Consider the following 22996-nt stretch of genomic DNA (forward strand, 5'->3'; position numbering starts at 1 on the left):
GTGGAGTAATGCATGAATGGATAAAAAGAGTGAGAGGTTATCAGCTGTTGAGGAGCAAATGGAGATCCGTGTCCAGGGGAGTGAGGCTATTGCGAGTGTGAAAGGTTGTCCAGGAAGTAACTAAGAAGACATGAACAGAGAGGTAAGTACTAGAGCTATGAGCAACGTGAGGCCAATAACTGACATTGGTTAACAGATAATATGGCAAAGACTGGTTGTGAACGGTGGTCTTAAATACAGCTGGCTTGATTTGTCTCAGGTGGTGATCCTCAGAGGAGCGATGAAGTAGAGCAGCCAGCACCCCAAGTAGAGCAGGCACTGTGGAAAAATAGTTGTGACTCAACCAGACCATTACAAAGTATGGCCTGGAGGATTTTCATCTCAAGGTGCAAGAACATTCTTAATGACTGTACACGGCGGCTGCTGATGGACGATGTTGGGCCAAATGTGCTACAGTTAGCGTTAAGGAGGTATGATTAAAGCAAGATAGAAAACATTTAACATTTAAAATGTTTAAGGGAATATGGCCTGAAAATATATCATGAATTAAGAAGTAATTTTTGATATCTTTGAGGTTGGAGACTATGCAGAGAAGCCTTCAGTGGGCAAGAGGAAGACTGATCAATGTAACTGCAGCAGATCAACTTCTGCGTGACTTGGCTGAATTGATTCAGGAGGTCGAACTGTCTACTCAGCATGGCCAACAAGGTAAGCACATATTGTGTCGATTCCTTGACTCACCAACAGTGTGAAATAAATTATGACTCTGTCTTAACCTATTTTCCAAATATTTACCTATTTACCTGATATATGGGGTGCCTTTACCTATTTACCAAACGCTTATATATTTTCAGGCTGTTTTGGATACCAGGCACCAGTGGTTTTCAACAGAGGTAGAGGTAGATCCCTTTACCTTATCACTGGAACAGCTTTCATTCCTGAAGTCATGTGGATTCACTGCACCTCAGATGGCTGATATTTTGAATGTTTCACTTCATTGCACAATTCGAAGACGTCTGCGGTCAGTGACTTTTGAAACCAGTGTGACTTTCATTTCTTTGTGACACACACTCACTGTTTATTCAAATTAAATGGTATTGTGAAATTGTAAACATTAGTATATTTGAATGTGCACCACTAGTCAAGTAATGAAGTGTGCTGTTATGGTAGTGATAAATTACTCATGTTTTTTGTCTGATTTCAGACAGTATCATTTCACCCGTGCATCAATGTATGCGGAACTGACTGACAGTGCCTTGGATGAACATGTGCAGGACATTGTCGCTGGCAATGAACAAATTGGTCCTGAGGCTGTCAGAGCCTCCCTGCGAGTACGTGGACTACGTGTACAGCGAAGGAGGGTTCGAGCAAGCATGTTACGGATAAATCCTGGAGCAGCTGCCCTTAGAGCAGTTTTATGGAGACCAGAACGAAGAACATATCAGGTTGCAGGTCCAAACTCATTGTGGCACATTGATGGAAATCACAAGCTGATAAGGTAACCAACCACACTGATTTGTTGAACACCTATTTTGACCAAAGTGAAATTCAGCGTTACATCAAATATAATTGTTGAACAATAAGACACGTCCAATAGAGCCAGGCCCTGGGATGGGCAGTCCTCTAACACAACGGTTATGTTTAAAGGGAAGAGGAGAGAACACAGACAGCGCAAGCAACATACAGAGAAAAATTCAAACTTGACATGTAATAGTGCCATGTAAATCAAATAAGAGTGTGTTTTCCATTGTTTCAATAACAAAGCAGAAATAATATTTTTCTTCTTATGGACCACGGTTTTAGGTGGAGGATAGTCATTCATGGGGCTATTGATGGATACAGTCGTCTTGTGGTCTTCCTTCATGCCTCAAACAACAACCGTAGCAGTACCGTTTTATCAAGTTTCATCAGAGCCGTGGTATCCTATGGTGTACCCTCGAGGGTCCGGACAGACAGAGGAGGGGAAACAATGCTGTCTGCCTGATGATGAACATTTTCAGAGGCTTTGATCGTGGAAGCGCCCTAAGAGGAAGGAGTACCCATAATCAGAGAATTGAGAGGCTCTGGGGTGATCTGTGGCGAGGAATGACCAATGTCTACTGTGATTTATTTCACCACCTGGAGGAGGAAGGCATCATTGACATTGACAATGAAATGCACCTTTGGGCTCTCCATTACATCTATCTCCCAAGGATCAACAGAGATTTGAAAGACTTCACTCAACAGTGGAACAATCATGGCTTGCGGACAGAGAGACACTTGAGCCCATTACAGATTTTTGTCCGAGGCAGCCTCCAGCAACAGGGCCGAGCCTCAACTGCCATGCAGGACATCTTTCAGACTAGAGCAGCTGCTGCTGCTGGGACTATTGGTGGGACAGCTGATGGTAGTGTGACAGCCACTGAGAGTGAGACGACTGCTGCTCAGGGCTTAGGTACTGATTCTGGTGGTGGTGCTCATGGTACAGATGAGCTGGGATTGCTGGTCGACTGGCCTGAGAGGATTACTGTGCCAGACATCGAATTTACTCTGGACGGACCGATGATGGAGCAAGTGGTAGAACTATTTAATCCACTAACTGGCACCAGAGGGAGTCATGGTATTGAACTCATCTCTGGCTTAATATACTTTCTGGACTCGACATATCACTGACACAGTTCAATTATTGACTGAAACATAATAGCAGCAAGTGGAAAGACTTCAAAATATCTAGGTGACTGGATACATATAATGTGAAAAGTTATAATACGTGTTTACTATGTACCATTGAGTAGTGGAGATACAAGAACGAGCTGTGTGACACTGAAAATAAAAAATGTTGAGTGATTTTTAAAGTGTATAAGATGGAAGTTGTGAAATGGAAAGTATACAACTGAAGCTGAATCTCGATAAAGTCAACTTGATTAATCTAAAAGTTACAGCTGTTGATATTGATAAATACAACTATAAAGCAGTGACAGTAAATAATTAAAAAATAAAAAACTGTATAGTAGGTATTGAAGTGGCTCAGTATAGTGTAGTAGATATAAAGTGGTTTAGCGTGTGTTTGATGTTGTGACAGTTCACACCGAGCACATTATGTTTTGCTTTGTACAGATTATGCTTTGTACAAACATAGTTCTGAAAATACTGGACTCCAGTGTAAAATGTGAATAAAAAAAGAGCAAGCAGTGATTTGCAAATGTGAAAGGCAAAGTTTATTCACAGTAGAACATAGAAAACATGTCAAATGTTTACACCGAGACTATGTCGTTAAAAATAAGTCCATTTTAATTTGATGGCAGCAATATGTTTCAAAACAGTTGAGATGGGGCAAGAGAAGGCTGGAAAAAGTGGTACTAAAAAGAAACAGCTGCAGGGATATTTTAAAAGTAACAGGTCAGTTACATGATTAGATATTAAAAGAGCATCTTAGAGAAGCAGAGTTGCTCTGGAGGAAATATGGGCAGAGGTTGATCAAGCTGCAAAAAAAACTCCATTAACAAATTGTGCAACAATTTCAGAATAATGTTCCCAAATGTAAAGTTGTAAAGACTTAAAATATTCCATCCTCTAGAGGCATAAAAATATATTTTATCAAAAGATTCAGTGACTGGAGAAATCTCTTTGCAGAAACAATGAGGCTAAAAGCCATGATGTCAGTGATCTTCAAACGCTCACAGGAAAGTTATCATCATGGAGCATTAAACAGACACGATTCTGTCCTGGAAATCAGTGCATTTCCTGTATCCTTTGGGGCAACAGACCTGAGTCACACTTTTAGAGAGGTACCTGATGAGGTGGATTGAGAGGAATATCCATGATGCATGGCAGTTTGTTCACTCACTTCCTCTCCACCACAGCTTCCGGAGCACAGAACGTGCTCTCCTGATCCAAGAAGAACACATCAAAGTGCACTGCACTCACCTGAACTGACAGAACACCTGTCATTAACATTTTGGTGCACACATAAGCTTGTTCTCAAAAACCCGCCTGCCCATCCACTTCTTGTGTACAGCCTCTGTTTTGATCTTCCAGTTCAGCAAATGTATATATGTGGGTGTCCAGGTAGTTGTGTTCCTCCACCACATCATATCAGCGGGTTCAGTATCTTATACTTATGTCAAGATAATGCACACTGCAGCCCATTTGTATCTACAGTTATCAGAAAGAAGCCATAACCAAGTTACATGGATTCTTTTTTTTTTTTTTTTAAATTACTTCATGTCATACAGGTAAACTAGTTATGTTATGTACAACGCTGTCATGTGCCACTCTCTGTTTCAAATTCATGTAAGACATCCAGAGTACTCTGATGACATTGACAAGGACAACTCCAGTTTACATGGGAAACAATTATTTCATGTTTTTGAGATTATTTATTTACATCACTTTTCAGAAAACGTACATACAGGTCTGATTCAAAACTGCATATCTATTTTTAATGCATGTTGATGGGGCAAAAATATTCCTGAGATACTGTTAACATTATTAAATTTGAAGGCTATTATACAGTGGTATTACTTTAAACTGAGTAAAATGGTATTTTGATAAAAGTTAAGGTCTCCGTTTGTTTCAGAAAAAGCATTCTGTCATTTATTTGCTTTTATTATTTATTCATATGCCCTCCATGACCATCTCTGCACTGCGTGGGTGATTGGTGGCTCCGTGCACAAGTGCTGCACACAGGGACAAGGTGCACTAGGTTACGATCAGATCTTCCCTGGGCAGGGAGAGGTGATGAACTGTATGCCACTTTTCATTGGCATACATTAAGTACAATGTTTTATTGCCTACGGTGGGGCAGGTCACATACTGGGTGAAGGTGGGCAGTGTGGAGTCCAGCGAGACATGATTAAAGTCCCCTGATATTAGAAGAAGAGCTCTCGGAGATTGCGTCTGCAGTCTGCGGACCACAGAGAGTCACAGGCTGCCTCCACGGATGCTAACGGCTAATAGCTCAATGTCTCTGTTGCAGAGTTGTTCTTTCACAGCAATGTGCCCAGGGATACCACAACTGTCTTTAACAAACACTGCCCAGTCCCCTCCTTTCCTCTCACCGCTGTCTCTGGTCTTGTCCGGCCGCAGCAGCTGGAAGCCGGGCAGCCTACTCACAGAGGGAGTACCGGGCAGTGTCGGGTACTGCCACTGTGACCGGGTTAGCGTCATTAGCTCCTCAATCATATCAGGGAGCGATCTCACGTTTACAGTGATTACAGGAAGGAGAGATGGTGTGTAAGGTGTCCTTCTCGGGAGACATCACCCCGTCTCTTCCCTCACTGGGGACGTGGGGTCTGTCTGCCGTGGTAGCGCAGCTGCAGGGCGCAGCGCTAACAGCTGATCCCTAACGTAAACAAAGGAGCCATGCGCCCGAGTGTCTAAATACGGGTGAAAAAGAGAAGACAAAAGAAGAGAAAAGTCAACATAACTAGCACGGAGCGGTAATGCATGACGGCAGAATCTGATTGCTAAGACATAAGTTAAAGGTTAAGAGAAGTAAAGAGGAAAATAAGAAAGAAGCTCAGAAATTAGCAGAGCTAGCGCTGCTCATTACCTGTTAGCTGCCATAACAGGTATCACAGTTAAGGTTTCAGAAAAAAGTATTCTGTCGTTTGTTTGCTTGATCATGCCTTAAACACATCAAAATGCATAGTGGGATTATAATACAAGTCAATACTGTGACAAGCACTGGTACTGAATAGGCAATCACTTAGCAGCAAGGTGAATCGGTGATGCATTAGTGTGGTCTGCACTTCCTCTTCTTTGATTGGGTGAAATGAGTTGAAAGTAAATTGGATGAGGGAACCATGGGGAGTGCCCTGCATAATTTCAATAAAACGCCGTTTTAAACGCCGTTACAGCTGGCACAGAACGCCGTAAAAAACGCCGTCTTTATGCATCTTTGAACGGCGTTTTCTGCCGAGTGGCGTAAAAAACGGCGTTTCCGTGTGTCTTTGAACGCCGCTTTTACGTCACTCGGATGGTGCGTTCAGGCGCCATGTGAGAGTCGGAAAAAAGCGGCGTTTGTCGAAACAGAACGCCGTTTTTTCGGCGTTTTGAATAATTAAACGGCGTTTTTTACGCCGTTTCTTAATCAAACGGGTTAGAAAAGTGGCGAATTTTGGCACTAATGGCTTGCCATAAAAGGCGCCCGCCAGAGGTGGTGTGCGTGGCGAAAGGCGCCCGCTAGAGGTGGTGTGCGTGGCGAAAGGCGCCCGGCAAAGGTGGTGTGCGTGCCAGTTCCCTATTTTTTTTTTTGTCTTGGCCCCGTTCGTTTTACAAGAAAATCCCCCTCCCCCCGAAGAGTTGGAATGCTCTGCGTCTTTGCATTCAGCCATCACACACCATGCAGCTCAAAGATGATATTTCCTGTTTCTCCATTTCTATGTAGGCTGATAATGATCGAGCCCAGCTGAATTCTCAGAGAATGAAGTGTTATACTGCGCATGACTGAATAGAAAATGTTTCCACATCTAAAGACAGCTCTACGACTCATGCCGAGGAGTGACGTTAACCTTCTCATTGGTTGAGAGCGAGAGCCCCCGCTGCTTTCACCTACCCGACTCAGCCACCTCAAATTTGGGTTCGACATGGAGTTGTCACTCCAATGAAAGTTATTTCCTTTTTCCACCGTTGTGCTTCGTGGTATTTATTGCGCAATCTTCCAAAGCAGTACAACGCGCTCCACCGTGCGCACGCTGCAAAATAAAGAGTCGTAACTTCTTATGATCCCCTGCGATGACTTCCTGTGTCTTCTTCTTGCTCTACTCAAAGCCAGAACAGAAAACAGTGACATTTTATAGCTTTGATCTCTGTCCCCGCCCCATCTCTCCCTCTCTCTCTGTCCCTCCACTTGTCTCCTCCCGCTCTCGCTCTCTCTTGCTCGCCCCACCTATCGCCACTCCTCTCTCCCTACATGTCTCTGTGATAGGGTGGAAGACTACCGTTATACCCTCTGGGCAGTACCAAAAGACTCCATGCAGCTGTTATTTCTAAGTTAATTTCATACTACAAGAGTTGCGAAAGCCCCCTAGTGGAGAATGGAGGCACTCCCAATCGATCCGGAAAAGGCTTACAAGCCGATTAGTGATTAACACATCGCAGTTCTAATGAACAAAGTGACAACCATTAGTGCAACATGAAAAATAATAACTTTTATAACAATTTTCTTACCTTACAAGAAACTCAAAATCACTCTCGTGATTCTTTACCTCTGTTTTCAGGGGTGTAAGACCTGGATGATTGCCCAGGAATTTTGCATAAGCAAAGCAGCGAGCTTGTACTAACTGTAATGCAGCTTCCTGATCTGGCATCTGGCACTAATATAACTTCATACAGGTCTGGATAAAAGTACCAGTGCTTTTAAAAGGAGTGCTTTTTCTGGCGCAATAGACCCAGTTCCCACCTAAAATTTGAATGATTTCCATTACAACTATAAAATATATTGTGAATGACACTAAGTGAAAATTAAAATGAAAGTATTGTGAATGTAATATTACCCATTTGACTCAGAGTTTATTGTAAAATTCTATTCAGAAAAATAAGTTTATCCAATGTTTTTCCATTCAGTCTATTGCGTTTTTTTGACACCATTTCCCCAGCTTTGGAAAACTCACAGGCACAGATGAAGCTGGGGTACACAAAAACTGTAAAGCCAGGTGGAAAAAGTTCTGATAAGATGTCTTCCTATTCCCCCAGTACCTTAAAGGATTCTCTGATCTTGGAATGTTTCTCTCCGACACTCTCCACAATACTAAGGGGTTGGCAGTCCCTTATAATAAAATTCAGGACTGCCTGGTCCAGAACAGTCTTCCTAGATGCTTGATTTCAAAATAATAAAACACATATTAAACACATCGAAATGAGCCAGTTGAGGTGGTTCGGGCATCTGACAAGGATGCCTCCTGGGCGCCTCCTGGGTGAGGTGTTCCGGGCATGTCCCACCGGGAGGAGGCCCCGGGGCAGACCCAGGACACGCTGGAGAGATTATATCTCTCGGCTGGCCTGGGAACGCCTTGGTGTTCCCCCGGATAAGGTGGAGGAGGTGGCTGGGGAGAGGGAGGTCTGGGCTTCTCTGCTTAGTCTGCTGCCCCCGCAACCCATGGATGGATGGATGGATGGATATTAATTTTAAAAAAAATGATGATAAAGCTGTTCAGTGTCAATATAGGCCGACCTGTGTTCATTCTCGGTGTGTTTGTCTCCTCATTTTCATGTTTGGCTCTGTAATGCCAAACACTGAGGAGGTGCTTTTGTTTGTGTAAGAAATGCAGAACAGATGCGACATTTAACCTGCATATAATGAAATAAATAATTTACACTTCAACTCACATTGCTGTTTTTCCTATTCTGATAGATTACACTGAAACAAAGACAGACAAACTATTACCTTATTTGCAGTTAAAAGATCAAAATGATCCCACACAGCAGAAACATTTCTTTTTCTTTCGGGCTCCATTTTGTTATGGAGAGATGTGTTTTTTGTTTTTTTAATCTTTGCGAGAGTAATTTCGTGTTTTTTTGTGGCGACTCATTCCGTTGACAGATGCGGATGCGGTACTTTTTAAACACAGTTTGGCGCGTTGGCAATGAGCGATACAGCAGCTGTATCGATCACGTGACTTTTTCTTAAAGCGACGCACGCACCGATACAGGCTTCGCTAGGTGAGCTTGATACAAGCGTCGGTGCGTCAGTGTTGCAGGACCCATCACTAGTAAAATGTAATAGTTAATTCAATTTGTTTTAATTTTCAATTCGGTGTATTTCTTCACGCCTCGAAGTGTTTTATATTATAAAACAATATTTATATTGTTTACTTTTAACACTAACACAACACACATGCTTTATTTAGAAAATTGAAGTGTGCAGAACAGTCACAGATTGACATCAGTCTAAGAGTTGATGTGGAGAGTCTAACAATGTCTTTAAAAATCAACTCACACACACTGTCACTACTTGAGTCTATCAACGCCCGCTAAGGCTGTAACAAAACGTTGAAAAGTTTTATCTAAAAACCTATCACCACACCATCAGCAACATAACAGCAACAAAAGGCCAGGATGTCCTCTTCTGAGCGCAATAGGACTTATTAGGGTAGCTCAAATAAGTCAAAAGATATAGACCAAAAACAAATGTCCAGTAAAGAGGACTAAAATGGATGTTCAAACGACAAACAGAAGCAGCCTAACTCTTTTGTACATTCCAACACTGCTCTCTACAGAGAAGAAGATGTTAGGACAGCCTGTTTTGTTTATTTATTGATTGATTTTTTTGTCCTATCTTATATATCCCATCACAGACTCTCTCAGATATTCTCTGCAGCTTTTTGTTTCTGCAGTCACATCAGACTGACACTGTTTTTAAGAGCTGTTGTACATTTTGTTACAAACTGACAAGTTCAATTTTGTGTTTCTCCCTCACATCAAATGTTTTATAGATCTGCCCACACACAAATCTCACAGCTAGATGTCAGTAGACTGCAGATTGTATTCGGAGTTCTGTTTTCTTACCCCTTCTAATTCAAGTGCATAATCCTAGCTATAGTAGTATGGAGCCAGAACACTTTGGGGTACTGACAAACAGAAAATGAAAGGAAAGGAAACTGAAAAACCAGCTGAAGTATACAAGTATACACTGATTGCATGAATATAGCAGGCAGTTTACAGAGATGCATTATGTACGGCAGGCTAAATTTAGATTAGACAAGACTTGTAGACAATGGTTTACATTTAAGATGATGGTGCTGGTTAGATTCACTCAATGAATCCCACCTGTGTACTAGATTCAGCTACTCTTGCAGGTAGTCTAAGGATCTTGGGATGAAAGTGACTGGACTTCTTTAAGTTTTGTGAGGATGTTTCATCTCTCGTGTGAGAAGCTTCTTCAGTTCTAAAACCAAAAAGTCCCACCTTTAACCCTAGTGGTGGTGTTGCTTAAGAGAGTTGTTAACCCACTACTGATCATGCACCTCATCACAAGAGCCAAGATGTGAGCAACAGCGTGGGCCATTACCACTTGAGGTTTCGCATGAAACCACTGTAAGACCTTGCCTCAAACTATCATGTGTCCCACTGAGGTCACTCTGAAGCAAGATGTGAGGCGCCTGGGAAGGGATCTCAAGAAAGCATTGTATGTAGGTGGCCAAGAGTTGGTGTTGCAGCCACCCCTCATGTTGACAGATGGCTTTTCACAGTAGACATTGGTCACAGGCCTCTTTTACTCCTCTTCTGTCATCTATCTTCTCAGTTCAACAACGTGATTAGCAAGAATGGCAAGGGCCATTTCAGTCACTGTATTCAACATGGAGGCGCAACGTGGCAGGTCCATGCTCTTATCTCTGCATTTTTAATGGATTCAGTTTGAAAATACAGGAGTTTGTTGGAAGATGTAATTACATACTAATAAATGTATATACTCAAGTACATCATTATTGTTTTTTACTTAATAAACTCAAAAATGTACTTAACTTAGCTTCAATTTCTTGACTGAGAGGACTAAGGTGGTGACAAAACAGTTGGGTACAATTTATAGATTTCAGTTGATATTTTGGCAGCAATCTAGGTAAATCTCATTTACGGAAACACATTCTGCAAAGTGATGCACAGCTACAACCAGATGACTCTTCAGAGACCACAAGCATCTGATATCATGAGTGAAAGGAAACAATGCGAGTATGAGACCAGCATTTACAAGCAGGGAAAACCCGGAAAAGTAAAAGAGAGGGGTACTGACTTTACTCATGCACATATGCCTGTATATGCACCATTGACCTTTGTATGACGTAGTTTCCCCCCCAATTCCTGGATGTTTTTTAAGTAGTTTGTAATTCTAAGAAGATATCTCTTTTGTTTGGTTTCTTTGTTTGATTTACATTTTTTTTAAAGCAAAAGCGTAATTAGTAAGTCCAGTTCTGTCTTCAGAGAACATTAGAGTGTTGTAGGGTTTTACAATGATCTGCATGTTAAGCTGTTGTTAAACTACTGTGCTGTTATTTTATTATTTGTGTCTACTGGTCTATCATTCGATATAATCACTGATCAGAGGGTAACAGACAAGTCCACACGTTTCCTGGAGAAGTTCTTTCACAACAAAAACAACAACGACAGAATGGAAGGAGACGCTCACAGCGTGTTTTATAATCAACCGCTGATGACTGAACGGACAAGCACACTTACCAGTGAGCCATCTCTTCCATGAAAGGTTACCCACAGTGCCAACATGTCTTAGACAGATTGATGCATCGCAGCCTCAAGAAATTACGGATGCAGAAATCTAAGAAGCATATGAAACTTGTGTGAATTTTTTTGCGACTGGTGTGCGGATGTTCATTCAACACCAAAAACACACATTAAAAATTAGAATAAATTCAGTGTTTTCAACAAACATCAGAAAAAACATTTCAAATTAGACCAATGGCAGGCCATTCTAGCTGAGATTCAGAGGAACGCAGAAGAAATTGAGACCATAATTATTTGCCCAAAAGAGATCAGTCTGGTCAACCTGCTAATAATCCTTCAGAGAGTAGCCAACAGAATGATAGACGTTTTGACATTAATGCCTTTAAGCAAAAAGTCGTAGAAATGATAGTAAGATTAGATGACCACTGTAGATGTTTAGCATGTACATATTTCAGCATGCCTCTCCCTGCAGGCCAGTGTAACTCTGTTTGTGTTGCTGGTGGTGCTATAGCTAATGGTAAGGATCTGGACAGTCATTTAAATAAGGCTGCTGCTGCTGCTGTTAATTGTAATTCTTCTGCTGTTCTTCTACCACCTTCTCTTGGTCATTTTGACATTTATTAGCTTCTAAAACCGTGTAGCAATCATTGTGATGCAACTGACAACTCTGTGCAGAGGGGTGGTGGAAGTGGTTGGGATTAGAGCTAGAGATATAGGAGCTTTTAATCCCAGAGAACTGTGTCAGTGTGTTGATTTGAGAGAGACTGGTGTAGATAATCTAGAGCACACAGATTGTTGTAAAATCCTAAAACACTAACTATGTGAAGTTGCTGGGGAAATGTTCTCTGAAAACACAACTGGACCTACAATCAAAAAGCTTTTGAATAATAGGGAAATCAAACAAACAAAACCTAAGCAAACAAAGAGATCTCTACTTATTGAAGGCCATGTTGGAAGAAGAGGCAGCAGAGATCTGAGCTGTAGAGTAAGTCGGCTGTGTAGAATGTCTGATCTGTGAATTCTGTGAATATGACTAACTAAATGGGTGTAATAAAGGGGTGTGGAAAAACACAGAACAGGACTGACCAATGAAGTCTCAATTTAATTCAATTCAATTGTATTCATACAGCACCAAATCACAGGAACTGTCGCCTCAAGGCGCTTCATATTGTAAAGTAGACCCTATAATAATGCACACAGGGAAACCGCAAAACAGGAAAGCAGGCTCGGTTGATGGTCAAACTGTCAGCTCATAGAACACAAAACAGGAAAGAGGTTAATTAACGAGAGCGGTGAAAATAAACTAACAGAAAGGAAATTTACTTGAGAAAAAAAAAACACTGTGCAAATCAAAAGGCCAATTTAAGAAAGATTCACACTATGTTCTACCAAGTTAAAAACAAATTCAACAAAGCGCCTTCAATTACATTTATCATTTAAATCAGTCTAAAAAAGAAGTAGGTGTTCCATTCCACAACAGCAACATTGTCCAAATTAAAAATAGTAATACTCATAAAGGCTCTGTTCTTCATACTTTCAGGATAAAGCAACATTAAATAACGGATCCTCCACCTGAAATAATTCCAATTTGTATAAATTCACACTGAAGACCAAAATAGTTGTCGCACATGATAAAACAGAATTTAATAATACATTGCCTGTTAATTAAACAACAATGATTTAAAAGATTACATTGAGCTCAATACCACACTATTGTCTCTAAACATTTAGATCCACAAACTATCCAATTTAAATAACAAGGAATTGGAAATGCATGCTGGTAACAGGTTTTGATTCAGATTGAATGAAATCAAAGCCTAATTAAATCACCCAGGAATTGGGGTGCGGGTTGTGCATGCTCACACGTGCACATACCTGCACGAGTAAAGCCACTGGGATGGACTCAAACATTGAGACTTGATACAAGGAATGGTAAGAAAACCTGGAGACTTAACCTGAGCACAAGAGATTTTTAATCGTGCGACTGTTTTGGGGATCGGCCCGAGTCTCGCCTTAATTGTGTGTCGTCCATCGTGTAGTATACATGGGGTAACGAGAAGCGATCAGGACCAGCTCCTGATCAGCAATAGTATGATCGCAAGAAAATCAAACCTGTTTGAAATCCTGTCGCCCCTCCCGAAGTTATCAACTCAACCTCTCACACTGCGCATGCGCAAACAGAGAAATAGAAGTGAAAAAGACGGAGCAGCACGGCAGTGCAGCGTGTGATCTGGACACAAGCGATGGAGGCACAACTTGTAGAACTTTGGCAAGCTCATTCGAGCCTTTTCGATGTGGCCTCACACATAGCTGGACTGTCGGGCATACCGGTGAGTTTCCAATGGTGATTTTTTGTTTTCATGGGCCGACGTTTTTTGTTTTGTTTTTTGTAACGGTATAAACAATGAAAGGCGGTAGATTGGCCAATTGGTCATGATTGACTCTGGGCTGGACCAATTACAGTCGATGAGGTCGAACTTTAAAGTTCCGTATTTAGGTGTAAAGGAACGCGATTTGTCCCGAACTTCAGCTAGAATGAAAAAAAAAGACACAAAGCTTATTCTGTGTCTTTACGCTGCATTGCTGTGGTGAGAGGGAAACATGAAGATGAAACCAGGAGATGTCCTTACTGAATCACCAGAGCTGAACAGGTGATGGAGAAACAAGTTTACCTTTTAGGTGACATGAATGAGTTGAAGTTATGAACTGTTTCTGAGAGACAGATAACACCAGGATCCTTTTCTACGTAGCTGACAGCTGGTAACTGTGCAGGGGCGGGTCTAGCAAAGTTTTGCCAGGGGGGCAGGTAGGGCATTAACAGGGAAAGGGGGGCCACAGAGAAATACTTTTCTTTCTTATTCTCATTTAAAATGTCTAGCTTTTAATAAACAATCTTACAACCAAAGTTTTTATCTGATGTAAAATGTATAGAAATTCATTATTGTATATAGTAAATATTAAGTCTAATATATACCCTAGTAAGCTATAGTACTCTATTCCTTTGGGAAGGTACCATGTGTTCAGTCTGCAATTCTGTTGAAGAAAGATGTTGAATGTATTTAATTACTGTAGAAAAATAATTGGTTTCTGTGCATTTTACCCTGGCAATAAATTAAAGTCGATTATGTCGATTAAGCATGAGGCGGCGGGTGGGGGGTGGGTCCCTATTTTTTTTGCTGGGAGTTGGCAACCCTGCTAGTTAGGTATATGTAATTATTGATTAGGTTGTTTGATATTTCTGGTAAGTACTAATTAAAATACCAGAATAGGGAGGATGGTGTAGGTTTAGTTTATTAGATTGATACATATATACCAACAAGATAGTGTACATCACTGTCACAGTGGCATTTGTTTTCATTCAAAGGCTTTATGGCTTTTTCCTTATAATACCTGGTGGGCCGGTCTCAAAATGCCTGTGCTGATTTTTTGTCCCAGTCCAGCCTGGGACATTGCTGCTCAATGACAGCTGTCTGGTCAATGTCTTTCAGTCTAGCAAAGTTGATGGTGGTGGTGTGTGTGTCTGTGTGAGTGAAAGACAGAGAGGGAGAGAGAGGGAGAGCGAGCGACAGATTTTGTGTTATAAGCTTCATGTTATGGACGCACAGTGTGAGCACTCAGGTCGCATCAGAGCATCGGGCCGAATAGTGTGAGACCCTGCATCGTGACCTACGAACTTCTAACCCCTGGTATTCAATCGTACAGTTTGAGCAGGAGCTGAATAACGAGACTGAAAAATTTGCATGGTGTATGCCCAGCTTAAGGAGACAAAGTCCTCAAGGCCTCATTTTAGGAGATTAATCAGTCTTCTCTTGATCATTTTAGGAGTTCTAAGCAGACACCCTGGAGGACACTAGCTGGCCAGCCAGACCCAGCTGCCAAGGTGCGAATGACATATTCAGGGTTTGAAGAAACATGTCTCCACAGCTGAGCAAAAATGTACAAGAAACATATAATGGGTGAATATGAATAACTTTTTACTTCAGCAAATGTTAAATTTAACTTTGGAAAGATTACAATAACAGTGAGCGTGTGAAATTATACAGAATTTACTGGCCAGAGTAAACAAACACTCTCAGTTGTATTATATACCCAACACGCTACCAAAGCTCAAAGCATCTGGTTTTAACAAAGACTCTACATATTGTATTGAACTACACAAGCATCAGCACTTTGAAATACTTGAAATGAACTTTGAAATACTGTTGGCCATCTTCACTAAACCAAGAGCCAAAATGGTTACATCCTATCCACTGACAACTTGAGTGGTGACCACCGTTGCGGTGGCAGGCTGCATGTTGGCCCTGATCTTCACCTCACGATGCATCTGGCACCAGACACACTCGTAACACCAAATTATTTTACACCAGTCATCACAGCACGAACCCTGCAGGATGGAGAAAAAGAAGAGAAGAATAAGACATAACACAACCCACAACTCAACACAATTAGAAAACATGGGGTCCCCATGCTTGTCTGATTTAGATGATGAAAGGAGAGGAGAAAACGCCATCCCACAATTCATGAAAACTGTCAGTATAATTGACAAAGTACTCAGATGATTTAAATCTTAATTATAATTGAATTTTCTCATTTGTGCCATAAGCTAGTGATTTTTCACAAGAGCCTGTTAAACGCACACCTGTGTTTCCAAATTTTATCAAATTGGCAAAGCACACAGCTCAATGCAATAACTCATAAAGGAAAAAAAACTTTAAAGGGGTGTAGAGTGGGGTCAAAAGGAATTCAAGGTCAACTCAGTGGTGGTTGAAGATTTTAAAAAAGCCTTATAATGTTGAAAATATGATTGTTACATGTGTGCTGCGTATGTTCAAGACCTCTGACCTCTCCTTCAAGGTCATGAAATGGAGCTAATGCTCCAAGTGATAATATTGCTACACAAGGCTATTTATTAAAACTATATTTCTCATTGCCATTGTTCCTATTGAAAACATCAAGGCATATAGGGAATGATACATGGTCACTGTAAATATGACTCATACTTACATACAATACTCAGACTCGGACTCAGAATAGCCAAAATAATTTACATCGCAATATCATGTCACATGTGAGCTTTTTCCTTCTGACCTCATTTCTACATTGCACATCTATGTTTGCACTCGTTTACATTCTCAGTGTGCTTCTTTTTATGTTGATTTTTGTAGGAAAAGCTTATCTTTTAAAAAGAAATACAATTTAAATAAAATAGTTTTTCATTCCTTGGTTTAGCTTTTAGCTAACAACAATAACCTTTACCCTCCCCCCGCCCCCAGCCTTACAGGGATGCCGTGACGCTCTCTGATGGACTGGCGAAGCGTGCAGGACACCACGCAGCATGCATCACAGAGTGGGAGGCAGCAACACCAGCCATGCTTGTTGGCTGTATCACACTGCATGCAGGGGAAACACCAAAGGGCACAGCAACCTCGACAGAAGAGGAAAAATATGCAAAGACACAAGTTTCTTTCACTTTTGAATAAGTTCTCTTGTGCATCCTGTGTTTTATAAGCTGACTTCAGCTCTAACTTCAGATGATCAGAAGACCCTCTGAATAAAAGTCTGAGGAGACAGTTGATACAAAAAGCACTACTGTTTGTAGAGTTTGCTAGATTAACTTACAAGTGCCCATATCAGCACAGCAATCACAGAGGCCAGTGCTCCACTGCCCAACACCTTGATTAGTGGTGGAGACTGTCACTATCTGGGTGGGCTGCTGGTATTCAGCCATTTCTGGAGGAAAGAAGATAGAAATGGAGACGCATTGAATGGTTATAGTTTTGGTTGCTCCTGTGTACGGAGAAATCAAATGCTAGAATATGAAAAAGATAACAACATTACTGTTCACAGTGTGGATATTTTTACAAATCACAGTTTCCTGTTTCATGAAAATCACTGCAACGACCATTGGCAGTAAATTTATGAGTACACCCTTTAAAACTCATAAATTTGCTAAAACCGAGTTTACAAACTGCATTCACAGCACATTTCAAATCTATAACTTTTATAAATTCACAGTTTCAAACAGTTCAAAGTCATTGTGTCCTTGTGTAGTGATAAATACAAATTGCAGAAGCACTGTGTCAAAAACTAAAGTCATCCCATCATTGTTTTCTGTATAACTTTCTCAGTCTCTCATATTGTTGTGCATGAATTTTAGCCCACCTTTCTTTTCTTTGAAGTTTGTAGGTGTCTATTTATACACAGGCCTCATTTTGGATACATTTTGCTCTAAACAAGCACACTGTTACATTGCAGCTGATGATGTTAATCGTGGAAATTGTTTTAAATTAGAATCTCTCACAGTGAAGATGTTCATCATACTTTGATGCAGCTAAAACCATGCAAACAGAAATGAAGAAATAAACTTTATCTTTGGTGTGACCACAGCTATCAAAACAGGGCAGAACCTATGAATAAACACACACAACATGCCTTCATTTCCTCATATCAAAAAACATTTTCCAGCTTTGACCTGTTGAACGTTAGAAATGGTAACATTTTTGTGATGTAACAGAAACAATATAGGACATATTTAGAGTTATTTATCCATTTTTTCTTTGGTACATAATTTCATATATCTTGCTTCATATATTTGACGTCTTCAGTTTGTATCTACGATGTAGAAAGTAGTAAAAATAAAGACTCTTGACTGGTAGTGAATATACATGTATGTCTACATATACGTGTATATGTACACACAAGCACACAAATTTGGTACAAAGAGGAGTTCATGGTTGACTCAATGAATGCAACGTACCCAGGTCCTGTGACTGCAAACACAAATCATCACCCTTCACCCCTGTTTTTGACAGTTGGTAAGTCAAAAGGAAAATTTATGCCAAGTTTCGTTTTTGCTAACCATGAAGCGGTGCCTGATAACTAAACACCTCCACTTTGGTCTCGTCTGTCCAGATAAACCTTCCCAGACTTGTGGACAACAAGAAATTAATTAAACCTATGTTAATGAGTGAATATATGGGCATAAAGACTAATTACACTATCAGACATAAAAAACAAAAACTTCTATTAACACTCTTTAGTTGTTTCAAATAATCTAGCTTTAATAATAAAATATTTTTTCAACTTTAAGGGTTTTAATAAAATATTTCCACACCCTCTTCTCTTATCTTCCTACAACAGATAGCTAAAATTTGGCATCCCTGGAAAAGACAAGCTTTCTAGCATGACGTACGCTATTTCTTCAATAGTGTAATTAGACAAAGAGGAACTACCTGAAATTCAAGGACATTCATCAATGTAGTGATTTCACAATGTGTTTTCACCATAACGAACGCTACATGATCTTCCTGTACCCCCTTAGATTTTCTCCAAAGACATGCATATTAGGTTAAATGGTGATTATAAATTGGCTGTATACTGAAAATAGTACATCTGTAGGTGTGAATATGAGCTAAATAAAGATGTGATTTAAAACATGTTCAGTGCTGAGCACAAGACTTGAAAAATGCTACATAAAAGCCATACCAAATGCATTTTTAGGCCCATTATTTACAGTTATGAGAGTTTAGCTAACTTCAGGTTCATTCAAGCATACTAAACAGGGACAGGAGAGGCTTTGTGTTTCTAACAAATCCTAAATTTGGCATGCAGTTTATCTGAATTCATTTATAGCGCAGACAAAGCGACGTCAGTAGCCAATATTTCGTTGGGTACTGTGCCTAAGATGCTATCATGTAAAGGGTGTTTGCAGTTGTAGTGCATTACATGTTACACATAAAACCCAACAACTAATATTTACCAAACTGTGCGCTAATGCAGATTAGTTGTTTGACAGAATAGTCGCTAAAATGAGTTTAAAAGGCTAAACTGTAACTTCCTTTATCCTCGCTGTGAGCAATGATAATTATCACACATCCAGATCACGTTTTTCTTGAGAAAAGTACAGTTTTCCTTTAACTAACTCACAGCAGCTTACTGATGATAAAACTAACTATATACCAACCAGTATCATATGTTCACAAAGACCTCACTATTTTAAGATGTTCATTAGTATAAAAAGATTTTATTACCTTTCCTCTGGTTCTGTAGGCTTTGAAGATGAGAGTAAGCGCGAAAGGAAAATGTAACTACAAACTGTGAGAGGTGTGGTGGTGGGTGGGCTGAAGTTATCCTGAAAATGAAACTTAAACTCCTCTGCAAGGAGAAACACAGTTCCACGTCCTTTCAAACCTGTGTATACACACAATTGCATAAAAAGGGAAACAGAAGTGAACTTCCAAGAAAGAAAATGTTAAAAGTAAAAGTTATGGTCAGTGCCAAGTTTAATGTTCGAAGTATTTTATTCTCATCATTATATTATTTTCTCTGCAATTAAAACTTGATTGATGTAGAGTATTTGACTTACTCTGTGCGGTGTAACCACAGGAGCTGCATGTGTCTGAATGCAAAGCTGTTTTAGAAGAAAAACAAATTGCACAGATTAAACACAGCCTCTACAGAATAATGCAGTTGACATGACTGATTGTTAACGCCCATTGTTGTTTTGCACTCTGTATACTTCCTGGAACATTTTGTGGTTTCAGGTGTGACTTGAAGTGTAGAGAACAATCGCAGATTGCCATCAGCCTAAGAGCTGATGTGTAGAATCTAACAATGTTTTTAAAAAACGTTCACACACGATGTCACTACTTGAGTTTTATTAGATCTAACTTCTGCTTTCGATACGGTAGACCATAATATTCTCCGAACAAGGAACATGAAGTTAGAACATGTAGTTGGCCTTAAAGGTAATGTTCTTTAATGGTTTAAATCGTATCTATCAGACAGATCCTTCTCTGTCACCATGGGGAAATACTCTTCCTCTTCTGCCCCTGTTAATTGTGGTGTGCCTCAGGGGTCCGTATTAAGCCCCATGCTGTTCTCCCTGTACATGCTGCCCTTGGGACTCATCTTTAAAAAACATAATATCTCCGATCACTACTATGCAGATGATATCTAAATCTACCTTCCTCTAAATTTGGATGCCACGTCCCCATTCTCGTCTTTGTTCGAATGTCTGCGGGAGGTTAAAGACTGGCTATCCCAGAATTCTCTTAACTTAAATGAAAGCAAAACAGAAATTATTGTTTTTGATAGCCACGTTCCCCTTGGACAGCTAACTGATACAATGGGGTCTTTCGCCAACCACCTTTTTCATTCTGCCAGAAACCTCGGAGTGCTCATGGATAGTTCTTTTAAATTAAACAAGCAAGTATCCACTGTGCTAAAAACCAGCTTTTATCAGTTACACCAAATTTCCAAAGCTAAGCCCTATTAACCACATAAAGAGCTCGAAAAACTCATCCATGCCTTCATCACTTCTAGATTGGACTATTGCAACTGTCTTTACCTGGGCCTCCAACTCTCCCTCCTTCAGCACCTGCAATTAGTCCAAAATGCAGCAGCACGCTTCTTAACCAGCACCAGAAGGCATGAGCACATCACCCCTGTCCTTGCTAACCTACACTGGCTTCAAATATCGCATTGATTTCAAAATCCTTCTGCTCACTTTTAAAATTCTAAATAACCTGGCCCCTAGCTACTTAACTGATCTCCTTGATCCGTACAACTCAAAGAGAGCACTAAGATCCTCCAGCCAACTGCTCCTAATGCAAGGTCTCATTTAAAAACCAGAGGTGACTGTGCATTTGCCATCGCTGCCCCTAGACTCTGGAATAATCTCCCAGTCGAAATCCGTACACCGTAATCAATTTAAATTCCATTTAAAAACACACTTGTTTAACTTAGCTTTTGAAACAAATTAGTTTGACTTTCATTCAGCCTGCACTACACCATGTAAATGCAATTTTAAGTATAATTGTGCTATTTGTTCTTTGTTCTGCCCGCATTGTGGTTTTATTGTGAAGCACTTTGATGTACACTAGTCTTTTAAATGTGCTATATAAATAAACTGACTTGACTTGAGTCTGTTAGGCTGTAAAAAAAAAAAGTGAAAAAATATCACCACACCAGCAGCCACATAACAATACTTAAATATATCCCCCTGAGAACTGAAGAAACAAGGATCTTTCGGTTTAACTTTTTTTGTAAAGTCCTGCTTATGTGAGCTAAAAAGGGCCACCCAAACACAAGAGATATCACTGGAAAGGCCAGGGTGTCCTCTTTTGAGCACAATAGGACTTATTTGGGTAGCTCAAATACGTCACCTGGTTTTCTCTCACTCTAACCTCTGGTCTGTCTCAGTCAAGCTGCCCACCTAACACTAGTTTTTATTTGTATTTTTGTAGAGTTGTGGCCCTGGTGTTGTGTATGGGTAAAATGGGAATAGGCACTGTTGTTACGAGCTCTTAGAAGTTTCATAGTCTTGAAAGAAATCACAAAGGTTTAGAAGAATCTGATGTGTAGAGTTAATGGAGCAATGATAAAATTTATGTAACACTAAACAAGTGAGTACTGGGTCTGATTGATTTCCTTTGACTGTGTTTTGTTACACACCCTTACAGGTGTTTTAAAGTAATCATGTGTGTGGGCTACTTCCTTTTTTTTTAAGCATCCTTTCCTGTCGGCATTTATTTAAAGTGCACTTTAACATAGTGTTAAATTAAATTTGCATGCCTGTCTTGCACAAAAGCAGTGATGCATGAAAGTGATGCATCTACAGCCCTTCCTGGTTTCTTACTTTCCTTTTCACAAGCACCAACAGACAGATGTACATTCTCTGTCTCATTTGCTGCACATCAGACAATATATGAAACTCATCAAACCCACAGGGCTGATCAGAAGTTTCTAATCTGTCAAAGTGTTTATGCAAATAATAATATGCTCTTCACACACCGTGTATTTGGTAATACAAGGATAACAGGATTTTTTTTTACTGCTTAAACAGTGAAAAACATGATTTATTATCATGCATGGAATTCATTAATAGTATCATTTTTATACTTCACAACAACAGACATTTAATAAGACGTGTGAGTTTCTACCATTTTTTTTCACATGGCTGTCGCTCCACTCAAATGTCTTCTAAAATGAAAGTGTCTGATTTCCCTCCTCTGCCTCTCAAATGATTTCTCTCCAAATTTAGCATTAGTTTTGACTCCGCCTTTCTGGCTGTCTGCTCTTAACTGGCTTAATCAGGTCTCAACAGTCTTTTAGTTATTTTTAGGAAGTGACATCTGTGCCGTGGTGGCATTAGTCACTGAGCGAAAAATGTAAGGCGACTTTGTTTTACATTCAGAAGGAGAATGACACAACAAAAAGAAACACACATAAAAACAATAGTTAAGCACAGAAAGCCTGTCACTTAACTATAAAGGACTGAAGGGCAGGCCAACACTGCCCTCTGCAGCAGTTGTTGTTGATAAAGCTCATGGTTAATATAAAGTCTCCTTATCATTGCTGAAAGGGCTGAGTTGATTACCATTCAGCAGAGGGGATCTCACTTTCCTTCCGCATTTCATGGCTGGAAGTTTTCCTGAAGTGTGTTTAAGAGCTGTTGTTGTAAAAGCGGTCTGTGCCGTGACTGTTAGATTGCCTGAATGCAACCTGTCACAACATTATTACCAGGAGAAATAAAATGTGCTCCTCTTCAGATTAAGTATGTAGGAAGACGGTGATGAAGCTAAATTAACAGCTCCTCCATTTCTTCCAACCTTTATCTCTCTGTTGTTGTTTTTGTTTTTAATGTTAAGGATCAGAACACTGTGTGCCACTCCAACAGGTTCAAACACAACCAAATTTAAATTAACTTGTATTTGTGTGAAAACTTAAACAAGTGGACAGCAGACGTGAGAAGTAACAAAGCACAAATACTCTGTTATTGTATTTAAGCAGAATTTTCAGGTATCTGTACTTTTTTTCAGTATTTATTTTTCTGACA

General features: G+C 40.1%; 1 protein-coding gene and 2 long non-coding RNA genes across 3 annotated transcripts; 2 read left to right on the forward strand and 1 right to left on the reverse strand.

Annotated features, from left to right (window-relative positions):
- The first annotated feature begins 1419 nt into the window (after window positions 1-1419).
- LOC120438961 lies at window positions 1420-3016 on the forward strand. Its single transcript, XM_039609574.1, has 2 exons — window positions 1420-1498; window positions 1804-3016. The coding sequence occupies exon 2, from the start codon at window positions 1984-1986 to the stop codon at window positions 2650-2652; it is 669 nt and encodes a 222-aa protein (XP_039465508.1). The 5' UTR covers window positions 1420-1498; window positions 1804-1983; the 3' UTR covers window positions 2653-3016.
- Window positions 3017-12310: 9294 nt separating this feature from the next.
- LOC120433939 lies at window positions 12311-16567 on the forward strand. Its single transcript, XR_005608855.1, has 3 exons — window positions 12311-13487; window positions 14980-15113; window positions 16431-16567. It is a non-coding gene; the product is annotated as an uncharacterized LOC120433939 (long non-coding RNA).
- Window positions 15110-19634, reverse strand: LOC116310382. Its single transcript, XR_004198711.2, has 5 exons — window positions 19523-19634; window positions 19188-19347; window positions 16777-16887; window positions 16437-16582; window positions 15110-15541 (listed from the first exon to the last, which is right to left on the reverse strand). It is a non-coding gene; the product is annotated as an uncharacterized LOC116310382 (long non-coding RNA).
- Between the last annotated feature and the right edge of the window lie 3362 nt (window positions 19635-22996).

This window comes from Oreochromis aureus, linkage group 3 (assembly GCF_013358895.1).
Source record: "Oreochromis aureus strain Israel breed Guangdong linkage group 3, ZZ_aureus, whole genome shotgun sequence".
NCBI lineage: Eukaryota > Metazoa > Chordata > Actinopteri > Cichliformes > Cichlidae > Oreochromis > Oreochromis aureus.

Excerpts from the sequence above, each read along its gene's own strand:
- LOC120438961 (XM_039609574.1), top strand. The coding sequence starts at position 1,984 with ATGATGAACATTTTCAGAGGCTTTGATCGTGGAAGCGCCCTAAGAGGA.